This window comes from Epargyreus clarus, unplaced genomic scaffold (genome assembly GCF_041222505.1).
Source record: "Epargyreus clarus isolate Ecla_fem2 unplaced genomic scaffold, WU_Ecla_fem_2.2 ptg000031l, whole genome shotgun sequence".
Classification (NCBI taxonomy): domain Eukaryota; kingdom Metazoa; phylum Arthropoda; class Insecta; order Lepidoptera; family Hesperiidae; genus Epargyreus; species Epargyreus clarus.
In genome coordinates, this window is record NW_027332236.1 from 6,800,078 (window position 1) to 6,815,168 (window position 15,091).

At 35.2% G+C, this 15,091-nt stretch overlaps 1 protein-coding gene across 3 annotated transcripts in view; it reads left to right on the forward strand.

The window, feature by feature from the left end:
- The window catches only part of Cirl (Calcium-independent receptor for alpha-latrotoxin), a 470,390-nt gene that overhangs the window by 432,954 nt on the left and 22,345 nt on the right, over positions 1 to 15,091 (forward strand). For all 3 annotated transcript variants that reach the window (XM_073089923.1, XM_073089924.1, XM_073089925.1), the window contains exon 3: positions 13,129 to 13,318. In XM_073089923.1, the coding sequence (XP_072946024.1) occupies positions 13,129 to 13,318 (190 nt within the window). The remainder of the gene's footprint in view (positions 1 to 13,128; positions 13,319 to 15,091) is intronic.

Below are 15,091 nucleotides of genomic sequence, written 5' to 3' on the forward strand. Positions count from 1 at the left end.
AAGCTTTTTTGTATAATGACGATATCCTCTGAAAATTCAGGGAAAACAGTAATGATCGAACGCTTGGTGCGAGCTTTTGACAGCTTTTGTGCTTTTAAGTTTTAGCAGACAAATTACTTAATGTTTTGTGTATTCTTTTAATATAGGAGTACCAAACGAGCATGCAGTCCACCTGATGGTAAGTGACTATTGCCGCCCATGGACATCTGTAATCAACCGCGGATAAGATTATAGTTCTACCTGAGGTCGGCCATAGACGCTTTGCTATTCCTGACGACTAAGTTGGAATTCCTGGATAAGTATGTCTCTCTTACCACATCCTTCAAACCAGAACACAGCAGCGCTTAACACTGCTGTTATTACTGCGTTGGGGTGGTGCCTCTAGAGACTGCTTTAGTAAATAGGCGCTTTGTCCTGAATATCGCTTACGATAGAAGTAGCACACAAGCATGCAGTTCTATTTCAACTTTCACATCAGAGTTATGGGATTCGAACCCAAGACTTCCAACTTGAAAAGCTATGTCATATTACTGTCATCATATTTTTATTATCGTCTTGTCGTATTGATACTCTGTCATTACATAAACAAAACAACATTGTAACGGAACGAAGTAAAAAATATGAATACCGAAAACATAACAATAGCATCTCATTTTACAAGGTACAGTCGACCGCATAATTCCGGTGCGGATCAGTGACGACCACGACGTGTCGTGTTACGACCGCACGACACACGATACTTGCACTTTATTGATATTTTCATGGCTTATTTATTGTGTACGGGGAACGGATTTTGCGCTGTCAAGTGTTGATATATGATTTACATGGTATGATATTACAGTGATAAACTGCTATGTTCTGATTTTGAGCCTTACGAGGCGTTCGAAGTTAGACTATAAAGGTAGCAACAATTCTTTCTGGGCACGATTAGACATCAAAGAACGTCAGTAGCTACCTAAGCTTAGAATAACAAATAAAGAATTTATGTTTTTATTTATTTACAAATTTGTGTACACAGAAACATAACAAAGAAATAGAGCATTAAAAAGAAATGTAGTACAAAGGATTTCTTAGTGAAAGATTCAAAGCCTGCGAAGTAAATGTATACATTTCACTGAATTCACTGTTATACATATTTAAATACGTATTTATTACGACAAATAAATTTAGAATAGATATAAATGTATTAATCTAATTAAACTTTGTATTCAATATGCTAATCTATGAATTGATTTGTTCTGAAACAAACGGTGGATAGTAGGGTAAATGTAGTGGAATTTCGTAAGAAAAATTTTAGCACACTTAAATTACTTTCATAATAAAGTTTAGTAACAAGTACTGAAAAAGTAGGTAATAAAGATGTAGTCCGCATAAAATGGCGCTTAAAATTCTAAGTCATAATAAACCCACTAACAAGCTGTAAGCGCCATAAAACTAATTCCTTTAAGGATTAACTCTTTAACCGTTAATGGCGAAGTGGAATAGTACTATTTTTTCGGTGCTCAAGGTATGCGAAAATGAGCTAGCACTTGTAACTTGAGCGAGCACTTATGTACTTGCGGTCATTGAGACCCCAAGGGAATGAAGGCAAGCGACGTAAGTGTTACGCGTCATTCGTAGTAAGCACGGCTGTCTTACGTTTATGCTCGCCTGGTACTTTTAGATCGATTTTGGTGTAAATAAAGCTGTCTTGTGCTTGCTTATGTTTGCCTGGTAGTTTTAAGAAAGAAATTAGTTTATGCATAAGATAACAAAATCAATTGTTTATATTAGAATATGATATTGTACTTGTAGATCGTGTTTGGGAAACCAGTATGACGTTTGCTACAAAATTATTTCTTATAGGTAGGTATATGCTTGCCTGGTACTTTTAGGTCTATTTTGGTATATATGACGTTTTCAACGAAAGGCGTTCCTGCCATATCATGAATAAAGACATATGCGAGTAAGTAGAAGAATGAAAGGTTAATAGGCAAATCTTAGATTTTAAATTTTAAACATTGACTTATAATAGAAAATAACTACGTATACAATTTAATACGAACATTTAGGTAGTACTTTTAGTTACACGTATTAAGAACCAGATATAAGCCATTTTTCATATTTTTGATACAAATTACCACCCCAACACACCCTAGAAATATAACACTATAATATAGTGCCCGACCTGATGATATTTACTACGGTAAGCATCCCACAAAATCCTTTAACACTTAAAAATAATTTCTCCCCTACAGAAGGGTGACTTGCGTATTAGATGTCAAGCAAAAATAGTCACTAAGATATAGCTATAGAATACAAATTACGTGATTTATTTCTAAGCAAATCTAATTACGGTATTTTCTTACGATTGTAGGATCGTCTTTCGGTTAGAAACCGCTAAATGGCAATAATGTAATTGAATTATGTAATTTCAAACATATTAACTCTTTACATGTTTGTTTCAATTATAAATTTAAAACCTTACTTATGGTCTTTGAGAGACACAAGCATGAATACAATAATATTTTTTTTACATATGTAAGTACCAAAAAATTAAAGCGTTTGTCGATTTATATTTTTTTAACGCACTACTATAACTACTTCATACAAGTACAACTATACAATACAATTACAATTATTATATTATTTCCCCATATAAAGATTATAAGTCGTAAAAGAAATGAAGGTTAAGTTTTATTACAATTTTTCACATATTTTCTTAATTATTTTTTTGGTAAAACCAGTCTTGGGGCCCTTTAAAACTTCTTAAAAACCATAGTTTCGTATACCTATTTAGTTTTAAAATAAAAGTAACGCTTTCTTCATAGCCCTTTGCAAATACTGGCAGTTTAAACCCAAAAATTGCAGCTCTCATCCATCTCGAAATAAAAAAATAGTGTAACGAAAGGTTACATCGCAAATTGTATCCGTATACCCTCGCCCTCGGCCGATTGAGGAAAAAATCTTATTTGAACACCCCCTGCAATTGGCACCTCCCCTCTAGTTCCGTCCGAGAGTAAATCATGTGAGATCGGTTAACGTAGTGTGGATTTGATACTCATCTGGATTGTAGCTTTTTTTAAGTTCAACTTCTCTAGAACTGTCAAGGAAAAAACAAACTAATTAAGTAAGAAAAAAATTAGGCGCACCGTCTCAAGAAATCAGGATGAAGTAAGTTTTTAAGTACTCATATGTACATGTATAGTATATATTTTGTATACTTATTCGTAAACATAAAACAAAATTACCGGTCATTTTTACATATGAACCGTAGACATATTTTACGAGTGTACATTTTCCTTGTACTATTCCATTTATATTGGCATCAAAATAATCATCGTGCAGCAATCGTAAGAATACATAATTTATTTTTTTACGAAAATAAGGGTAAATACCCAAGTTTCTGAACATGCTACACGTAAACCCTATTCTTATCCGTACTTTAAAAGGCGAAGTGAAAAATAAATCGCCTCGAAATAAATTGCTTCATACCCAGAAATAATACCAGAATGTGGGCAGGTCGCATGTTTATGACAAAAAAGGTCATAAAAGTCCAACGCCTCACAAACAATCTCGAAGTGCCCCGCAAAGAAAAATGAAACCGCTTATGCAGGAAGCTACTCCATACGTACGTGACCGGAGGGTGCATATATCGTCCGAAAACTGTTAAAAAAAGCCCTAAGGGTTCGTTTCCGTATCCACCCCTCATTGTTAGCTCACAACGATACAGTGGACGATTTACTGGTAAACGTCAAAAGTACTCTACATTCAAATTTCATCCTTAAGACAATGTGTTTTGTAGGGTTTTACTTTAAGAGCGGCGGTAGGGTAAACGTCTCAATTAGGTACACATGTCCATTCGGTTGAAATAATCGTATTTGACAATCAGACGGGCACGGTAGATGGAATATGTTTACGGTATTAACTCATATCTCTTTTCATCTTAATATACCGTTTGACCCCCAAAACTGGATAGTTTTCCTCCTTCTGATTGAGATCGAATGAGGTAATTCTATTACTATTGGGCTGAACGACAAAGGTTTCGAATAAATGTAGCTTACTCTATACAAAAATATACTTATAATTTAATAGTAAAGACATTCGTATTTCTAAGTTCAAATTATAAAGATTAATTTGCTTAAAAAAATATCTTAAAATAAATAATTCATTACATTTTATGACACGATTTTTAAAATACTTTATGTCAATTGCTTAACCTCAGTGTAAAACTGCCAAATAACAATTAACCTTTCCTGAAATGTTTACTACTGATTAAAAACCATTTCGTGCTACATTTGTTTAAACGGTTTAGCTAGATCTAGAACGTAAAACTCAGTGAAATAGACATTTCTGCCAAAAATCGTATTTAGAAGTTGCTCTCTAAACCTCTAGAGAGCAATACAATCAGTGTTTCACCAAAATTTGCGTGCGTCTCGACAAATAGGTGCTATTTCTTAACTCGTAAAATAGCTAGTAACCCAAGTAACGTTAGGTCGTTCGAAAACGATCCGGTCGTATATAGGGTTGGTGAGGGTCGGTAATTGGTGTGTTGTCCCTATTTTTAGACGTTTATTATAAAAAAAATAGTTTATATAAAAATTGAATTGTAAAGTTATGCTTTTAATTTGTATTAAAAAGTAATAAAAGTCACACGAATGAGTTTTGTTTTTGGAAGTTTTGAAGTTTTCCAAACACTGTTTGGAAGAATCAACTAGTATTTTTTGTCCGGATAATTCAAATGTCTCCTAGCCGGATGCCTTAGTCTCAATATTTAGATTAGATTGCCCGAGCTGACAGCCCTGGGATCGGAAAGTCTGATCCGGCATCGATTGGGCCGTCAGTCCGAATTAACGCGTCCAACTCGTGTCGGATTTTACAGCGGCAAAATCTTTAAAAAAATTAACTTAATTTAGAAGAATCACCCAGAAACATTGTTCCACTAGTATTTTTTGTCTGGACAATTCAAATGTCCCGTGGCCGGATGCCTTAGTCTCAATATTTAGATTAGATTCCCCAAGCTGACAGCCCTGGGATCGGAAAGTCCGGTCCGGCATCGATTGGGCCGTCAGTTCGGATCAACGCGTCCAACTCGTGTCGGATTTACGGCGGGAAAATCTTTTAAATTTCCAGTGCGGTTTGAATTCATGATAGCTGGAACTCTAGACATATTGCTTGGGATATTTCCTTAATATCGTATCTATTGTGTGGCTGCAATCTCACGTCTCTACAGCTGAGAGAGGTATCGAACACGCTCTGCTTCAAGCTGTTCCAATCGATGGTGGATGGTTCAGAATATTTGTCATCCTATCTTGTCTGATATTCAATGATAATATTCAAGGCCGGAATCTTAAGGTTTTATTTTGTAAAATATGTATTTTTTTTTGTAAATATATTGAATACTCCAATTTTACAAAAAAAAACTGTATACAACTCCATGTAGAACAGGTCCTAGCTGAAGTCGATTACAGATGCGATCACTTCTCTCTTGAGAACTAAGATTCTCGCCTCACATATAAGTTTGTATCCACACCTTTCCACTGAAACGCAAACCTGCTTCATACTAGAAATAGATGCGGCGATGGTACCTCCCTAGTCGTATGTCGCTTATGGTATCCTCTCTTACCTGCTACAGGTTACAACCAGAAGCGTAAATCATACTATCAATCGTACTATATTACGACTAGTAACAGAACTAGTAACATGGGCAATAAATCAAATTTAGTCAGTAGCAGTCATTACTAACTTTCGACCGCGCCCGATGCTGCTTAACTTTGTATATCAGTTACGATTACTAACGGCTGACCATTTATCCAAATTAACAGGTAAATACGTGAAAAATCTATGTTTGTTAAGTAGTCGCTACATTATTATAAGTTTAATCTTATGCTTAACCAAATAGTAGCATCATGGTTTACTTATTGCATCCTAAAAGGTTTTAAGTTTTCGATTAAAAGATTATTCCGTAATACATCTTAGTAAATATACACAGAATTATAGGCTCAAAGATGTTAAGGATTGGGCTGATGGGCAGCTGGGAGCCTGGGACGCAATATTCAGGGCGACGCGTTTTGGTAAATAACTGCGCGAACAGTAGATCTTCATGATTTTCAAACTTTATTGATTAGAATAATTCTCTCCCTAGAAAAAAAGCTCCTAGTAGGAGCCCAAATTTCAAATTTTGCCAAGGGCATAAAATCCAAATCTTGTCAGGGGTAAAAAATGCAAATATTGGCAGGGGACCTAATGACGCTACGTCGCTGTGTATATTGGTTTCATTTTAAGTCTTAAATAAAAAAAATACTCGTTATATAGGTACACTAGCTGACCCGGCAAACTTTGTACCGCCTCAAAATCTATTTATCAAATGTATTTCATATAAAATATAGCCTATGTTACTCGTAAATAATGTACCGCATGAATGAAAACATGTCACTGTGTGCAACCCGTCTTTTCATATACCTAATATGTGCCAAAATAGAATTAAAGCATATTCAGTAATTTCCATAATTATTAGATAAGTACCAAGCATCCTCCCAAAATGAACTAATGTCCTTTAAATTCCCCGCTTACAGTTATGGGTATACAGAATCCCTAACACCCATATATGTACGAAACATTTTTGGAACTCCTGGGACATATGTGCTTTTAGGTCGGGTTAGGGGAAAATATGCAAATTCTTAATAATTAAATTCACGGAACGCATACGCTACCGAAATTGTAATTACCTTTATTTTTACGGTAAAACTTTAGCGCTTTGAAACCGACACTCGAAATAATGTTGAAATTTTGTATTTTACTCGAAATATTTAATACTCAACGGGATATTTGACGCGTTTTTATTAAGAGAATTATTATTTTTATAATAATAGAGACAGTTTAAAGTTGTCCTCAGGTATTTGTAGAAATGCATGTTATTTTTTATAATAATATTGAAGTAGAATAGCATGCAGTCAACTTGACGGTGAATGGTCACTGTAACCCATGGACTCTTGTAACCAACTACATATAAAACAGGGGTTCTACCTGAAATCAATCACAAATGCCATCTTAGTCATAAAGTGGAAATCACTAAGTTGGTCACCTCATATTTAAGTAAACCTGCATGTACACCCTTCAATCGAGTCACAAAAAACTAAACTATAATAGAGTTTATTTTGAGCTACCATTAATGTCATTGAACAGAAAATTAAGGACTTAAACATGTTTCACCTATTTCTACCTAATAACAGCAGTATTAGGCGCTTCTGTGTTCCGGTTTGAACGGCGTGGTAAGGGAGACAGACTTTTCCGTGGCGTTCCAGCTGAGTCCTCAGGGGTAAGCGGCGCATCTGTGGCCGACCTCAGGTAGGAGTATATAATCCTATCTGGGGTTGATTACAGATGTCCATGAGCGGCAGTAGCCACTTACCATACATACTTACCACTCAGGAGGACTGTATGCTCGTCTGCTACTCCTATATTATAAAAAAAATGTTATTATCGGGAAAAAACTTCTATTAAAGCAATCCGTAACACCATACTATAGGCCCATAAAGCCCAGAAGGGTTATCATAAACGAACTTGCAAACTATCGTAAAGCTTATCCGACCTGTATCACCTGACATTGAAATTGCGGAGAAATCTTTCCGTGACATCAAGTGGCACGGATGCTGTGGGAAGCCGTAAAATACACTATAAAAACGCTTTCAATTTGTCACCCTACCTTACATGGGCTATAATATATAGCATGGGTTGGAACGCTTTGTATGAGTGGAGGATCATCTCACCTCGTGAAATGAATTTTCTTACAATTCTTTACCTATTATTGTGAAAAGAAGTAAAAATTAGTCTTTTGCTTTCGTTGGCACCAATTGTAAACTTAATTTTCTATAGCATTAGTTTGTTGCTTCAGATTTGTTTTTAATGTCTCCTTTTTAAATCTTAATTTAAGTTTGATTAATAGGTTACAGATATCCGTACGAGCACTTTTTATCAAATAGGCCGCATGTACGTTGGCCATTTTTTATTATTAGTCTCCAAAAAATCGTCTAATTTGTTTCAGAGATTGTTTATTACTAAAAATAACACTAAGTAAAAGTAATTTATATGTTTGGAAATTCATACGAATGTAATCACAAACAGAAGACCCTTTGCTGTTTATATTTTTTTTTATCTTCATCGCCATTTATATTTCTTCAACACAACAAATCATGAGATTACGTGCAATTCTTTGCTTCTTATATTTCAGCCGCCCTTCGGTCCCTTCGTAAACAGAACCATAAAGCCTACGCGTTTATAATAAATTGCATAATCGGAAACACAAAGCTCATAATCATCGCGGTAAAAATCTGATAATAAAATTCGGTCTAATCCCGTAGGCCTCGATGAATGGGATTCAAAATGAAATCACCAAAACCCGTTGCATGTTGAATGAAACCATATAGCAGGCGGATAGCATTTAATTTCGGATAGCATTTTGCGGAGCTCCGCACGGCGCGGTGTCTGGATATCAAATGACAGTCACATGTATTCACTAACGAGCTTCCATGATACGGGCTTATTACCGTTTACGGTTCGCGCGGGCGAAATTCAACTTTATCCCCACGACGCACGGTTCCGCGCACCGTAGAAGCAAATTGGTAATTTAATTTGAGAAATGTAGGGTAGTTACAGCATTTGAAAAGGAATTGCTTAGTAAAATACGAATGTAATTACTGTTTAACATTTGCGAGTAAGTGCTTCTATTTGAACATAATGAAGGGCATTTGGAATGGCAACATGTCTGTTGTGTTGCAAAATACGCGTGGGATTTTTATGTCAACAATGTGCTTCTTATGTACACGTAACAACGTATTATGTAAAGTTTAACATTTTTTACTTTTATTTCATCTATCGGCAGATAGTAAAGCTTTTCAGGGTCGCGCTATTGTGGTCTAGTTAGAAGAGCGTTTTAAATTTTCTATTACAAACATAAACTAAAAAGGGTAAACTTTTACCCTTTTTAGGGTAAACTTTTACCCTTTTTAACCCTTGGCGACTAAGCCTTGCGTTGTGGCATCATCATTACATTTTATTAAATAAGCATATCATTACAATTACGTTAACAGTTATATTGTGACGATATATAATTTAATATTATGAAATCTAATATCATACTGATACGTACCTTTAATGCTATTAGGCAATAGATGGCGTAACAATACTTTTTTATTGTACAAAAATAATTTGATTTTCGTGACACCAAGAAATAATTGAAAACTAAAATATTTCCTAAAGATAGAGTCTGTTCAGATAAAACATTAGTTTTGCCCGCCCAAAATTTAAGGATAAAAATTCACAAAACATTTTGGGAAAGTCAGTTATTTGTACCGCGGGAAACCACCTAGGTTTCAACTGCATTAAGAGAGGAATCCAAGTGGACCTACATATAAAAGGAAAAAGCATTTTGGTCCATATGCAAGTGAAAATATAAAAATATTTTCCCCGAGGTGAGGAAATATATTTTTATTTTTCGACATGACAGGAGATTTTCATTTCAACGCCGCCATCTTGAAAAGCTTTCGCCTGAGTAGAAATAAAGCTTCGAAGAAATGTTTAAAATGCCAGTTTTGGCATTCAATGTACTTATTTCCTTTTAATGTTGCCACTATTTTGAAATATTCGGTCTTGTAAAATAGTGAAGTTAAAATATTGTATGTTAGAATTACTGATGTGACTTACATTAAGCCTTTATAAATAGTCTTGAATCTATTTGTCTGTCTGTCAGTATATACGGAATGATTTGAGGAACTTCTGAACCTATTTTTGAGTTGTTTTGCATCATTTATAGACGTTTCTTTTCATTTTATTTATTTTTTATGACTCCTACAATATAAAGTCCTACTGAAAACCTATGAGCTTCAAAATAAATTTTAATAAGTACTTAAGGTACTTACCATGACATTTCTTTGTTCCCCTTCCCATAGTATCCCACAAACTGTGTTCGAACAAGTAACAAACCCTATAAACTCCTTCGTTTCCAAAATAATTACCTTATCCCTTCTAAAGCACCTTGTAAATTGTTTTCGACCCCTATAACAAGTAGCACTGGACATAACCAATAAATCATTTTTATTATTCACCACCCCGAGGCTAGGGGGTAGATTCTGCGATAGGGTGCTATTCTGGAGTGATTTAAAATAGTTTTTCGCGTATCGATTCGCTTAGGAAACAAAGTGCAGTTTCGCGTGAGTATATAGTGTTGTAACGTGTCGATAAAAAGTCTTAAGCTTTGCTCGGTGTTTTGTAGCGATTAAAGAGTCGTGCTACAGCTCGTAGAACTCGGTAGCGTTCTAATTATTTTTATTTTGACATGAATTGTACTAAAACAAATTATCGATATTTTAAACATTGAAAGATACGTTGCAGGGAAAATCTTTACTCGGCATTTCACTATTATAGTTTTTTTTTTTTATTTCAGTCTATAATCGGCCTAAATTGTAAATGGATTAACTGGTTTTCGCCGTTTATGGAGATCTGAAGTTATATGAAGTCGAATACAGAACAATCTGTATTGAATTTAACAATCTGAATGCTACCCTTGAGAACTAAATTAGAATGTGTACCACTATGAGTTAACCAGTACACGTTGAAAATTAGTATCGCTAGCAGAATCTATGTTGCGTAGAGTAGAAATAGGTGTGACAGTAGAGCCGCTTATCTTAGATATCATATTGACTTCATTACAAAATTTATAATCTCTTTCGTACTTTACCAAAGCCTCTGCTGACATTTTACTACAAAATTATTGTAACAAGGTTATACTGGTTTAACGACCCAAACTTCCGAATATTAATTATTTGACAATTACAAAGAAATCAGTTTTAGGAAACGAATTGTACTCCTTAATGTTTCGTATAACCATTAATTTAATATTCAACTTACTTGTAATTAAATCTATCTTCATTAATATCTAAATACACATAATTGTTATTACACTAGTATGCATATGTGTGTATAATTTCAATCACCCGTACACAAACGACATCGACTCTGAATTAACGTCGGCGTATCTTAATTACAGCAATTAGTTACAATCGATAATTAATTCGATATCCAACACATGTTGGTCCCATACCGATAAAATATGCATGAACTCCCATCACTAATGTTCCGTGGAATTGGTATTTTCGGCATTTTAATTTGTTTATAAATATATTTTAGGCGATTGTTGTACTGTTCTCGTGTAGTGCAGTGAATAATTAATTAAGGTAACGTGTACTTCAATATCATAACCTGCAAAGATTTACAAAGTAAAGCATTTACAATTGTCAGTTAGACGACAGGTATGACGGCTAGTAGCAAAATTTTTATGTAATCTTTTGTTTTTCGTTTGAAGCCTTTAAGGACGTTTTCCACTACCAATGCATTCGTAGTGGAATATGGTCTAGAAGTAGAATGAGTAATAAATTGGAACGTCTCGAAAGTATATTTCCCTTACCACACACCTTAAACAAGAACACAACAGCGCTAAACAATGCTGTTAATCGGTCGAAATATATATGGCGGTGGAGCCGCCGGAGTTAAACCACAGAGGATTCTACCACCTTTAAATCGCAATATTTTCGCTTGCAAGCGATACTTTACGCTTCTCGCCAACAATCAGACACTTACATTACCAGTACAGGGAAAGTTTTGTAAAACACGCGTTAAACCAATGTTTTAAAGGTGGATAATTTATCGCAAGCCCGAGAGGCTTATCGGTAATCTGTAGCGACATTAAATCGCTCTTGAACTTTTGATTAATTGCTTTGGTATTTTTAATGATTATTGCTCCAGTGGAACAAAGCTTTTGTATTAAATACGAGCTTTTCCGCTTACGGTTTTGTGATTTTTGTAAAACTAATTTTTTAGAGGTGAAAGTAGTTTTTGTGACTGTATTTTGTGTGAAGTTCGGGCGAAGTTGGTTCAGTCGATTTTGAAATTACAAAGACGGAGAGGCAAATACCTATAAAAACAGTCAAATTATAGTTAAACTATTCTTAATTCGCTTATATCATCTTTTATCTTCATAATATTGTTAATTCTAGAAGAGTTATTTTTTATTCGTCATGAAAAGAAGATGAAGTTATTTTGATAATGAACAGATGCTTTTGCTAACTGCTGTTACGCGACTATATTAGGGTGTAATCTTACTAATAAAGCGTAAACAATCGATATTTCCAATTTGCAACAAACAACCCTATCCAAAGATCCACTTTAGTATATTATGTACTGAAGCCCTCATTTTGTTGTATGACGTAGCGAAAACACGTTAAACGATCTGTCGGTGCCGCCATTAATTTGCCCAGATTTATTACACGATCCTAAGAATATGCACACCTAACACCCTTTATTCTGTTCATGAAGTTACAACGATAAATCTTCTCTCAGAGTCATCCATTGCAGTTTAGATCCTATCTCGCCTGCACGGTGAGCTCAATTCGTGCTAAAACCGTTCAATGTACGTGAACTATCGTTTGAAAAATATTCTTGCGTTTGTTTTCTGACTGATGAATCGTCCAGAAATTGATTATGAAACGTTGAGTCGACAGTTTTTCGTTTTGTCGTCCATTGATCGCTGGGTACTGAATGGGGCAATGGTTTCTGTGCGAAACGATTCGATGAACAATATTGGGGGCGTTTAATTGGATTTATTGTGGACGGTGTGTTCTCGCCGCTTTTCAGCTTCACACAAAAGGTTTGGATTGAAAGAATGACGCGACCGTGAAGTTATTTCGTGATTTCTACCCCAATATTAATCTTGTGAACTTGATGTAACGTAAACAATGGAGCACAATTAACAAAGTCTGATTGGCTTTATTTGTTCCCATTCTTTCTTCACACTTTTGCCTTTTGTGCGAATCTATTTACAAATATGAAAAGCTAATACAAGTACAAACAAAATGTAATTAATGTTTTTTCAATTAACGTTTAATCAATTATGAGAAATAAAATCTAATTTAGCCAGACTGGTTCAATCAGTCAGGAGCTCCTTATACAGTTTACATTGCCTTATACCTGCCGTAATTTCAGCTATTTCAAGGCTCACGAGATTATCATTATCTCTCGACACAAATTTTAAATCTTCCTTCAATTCTTCTATTCTAAAATCCGAACTCATCTAATTCTGTTTTTATCTTCTTCCAGAACCAAGATATGAAACGGCGTACGCGTGTGAGGGCAAGACTCTGAAGATTGGCTGCGGGGAGGGCTCCGTGATCCACCTCATCAGAGCCAACTATGGCAGGTTCTCCATCACCATCTGCAACGACCATGGGAACACCGACTGGAGCGTCAACTGCATGTCCACGAAGAGCTTACGGGTTTTGCATAGCAGGTTTGTCTTTTTCTTTTTAGATAGGTTTACATTTTTTGGTAATCAAGATCTGTAGAACAATAATCAAACCTATTCTGGCATGTAGTTTGACTGTTCTTTCTTTTTGGCATTTAGCGTTGACTGTTCTTTCTGCCAAAGAATTATGAGTTGACTCTTTTGGATTAACGAAATCCTTTTACCATGCATAATATTTCTTGCGAAGAGCTTTTAACAGCCCTTTCAGCCAATTACAGAGTTAGGATACTGAGAAATTATGAAGATATTAATGTCGCTTAACTTTAGAACTTTTAGAAAAAAATGATCTTATTTTTCGTTTCTCTCATTCTTTAGAATCTTTCTTTATAAAGGCATTCTTATGGTCCTATCATTCAAAATTAAATCGAGCATTTCATCCTCCTTTTCTATAAAAGGGTTTACGTATAAAGGGCTATACGTAAACAAACCAACCCGAGATTCGATTTAACTCATAATCCGAATTAAGTGTGAGAATTCCGAATGTACAATAGCACGCACTTAATTAAACCAAATTAGGTTTGAATTAACATCTCGATCCTTTGCTCCTTTGTCTCCAATACGATACACACACTGATTGTGTTTCGGATTTAATTAAACATTACTGTGTATATTTACATTAAATTAGGCAAATACGTCTCCCAAATCCGATAGCTCTCCGAACTGTAATTTAGCATTTCGCGAGCAAAATATGTGTGGAGGGTGACAGCGTGGATTATCTGAACTTAGCGAAATTGGTATATTAGATACTTGAGTTGTGTATCCACTATCCACTATACAGGGGAAGTGTGGAACTTTAAATAGAACCAGGTAGAAGAAGGTGAAGATGAACATTGGAGGTGATAGAACCCTTTGTGGTTCGACTCAGGCAGCACCGCTGCACCTATTTGTGCTTCATAACAGCAGTGTTAAACGCTACTGTGTTCTGGTTTGAAGGGTGTGGTAAGGGAGACATACTTATCCGAGGCGTTCCAGCTCAGTCCTCCAGGGAAGCGGCGTGGCCGGCCTCAGGTAGGAATATCTAATCCTATCTGGTGTTGATTACAGGTGTCCATGGGCGGCAGTAGCCACTTACTATGAGGTGGACTGCATGCTCGTCTGCTACTTCTATATTATAAAATATATATAAGTTAGCAGAACTCTCCGTAGAAATACTGAAGTATGTCTCAAGATTTTAACTATACTTAGCGAAGAGGCTGACGCGTCGTCGATTAAGCTCTTACCTCGTCCATTGTAGGTACTTTTACAATTGAAGGATCGTTCACAACTAACTTTGAAAAAACGATTTGTATGCATCGTAGAAAACTAAAGGATGATCATTATTTTTTATATTGTTTTTATAGTGTCAATATTCGTTAATGTAAACATTTTTAAAAGTTCTTTCCTTACTTATTGTTGGAGAATATTAAAATCGTCTTTCTATTTTTAAACTTTTTGTCAATAATTTTTACTTCTCACAATCTATAAGCGGAGTTATATTATAGTACTTCATTCGTAGTTAATTTCGATCGGACATATCAGCTGATCGGGTAATGCACACGGCGCTTAATAAAAGGTGCAATTTCACCTATAATTTGGGGCTTAAATTTCTATCATGCGGTTTTAATTTGTTACAATTTAGCGTAATTGGAAAGTTTGGTTTAACGGTCAGCGGATTTGTGCATGTTTTGGAAAAGGACAATTGAATTTAGACCAGAATTCAGCGCTTTTGGTTTTAGTAGTACTTATGTTCTAAACTTTTGATGCGATGGAGTTGTCGTT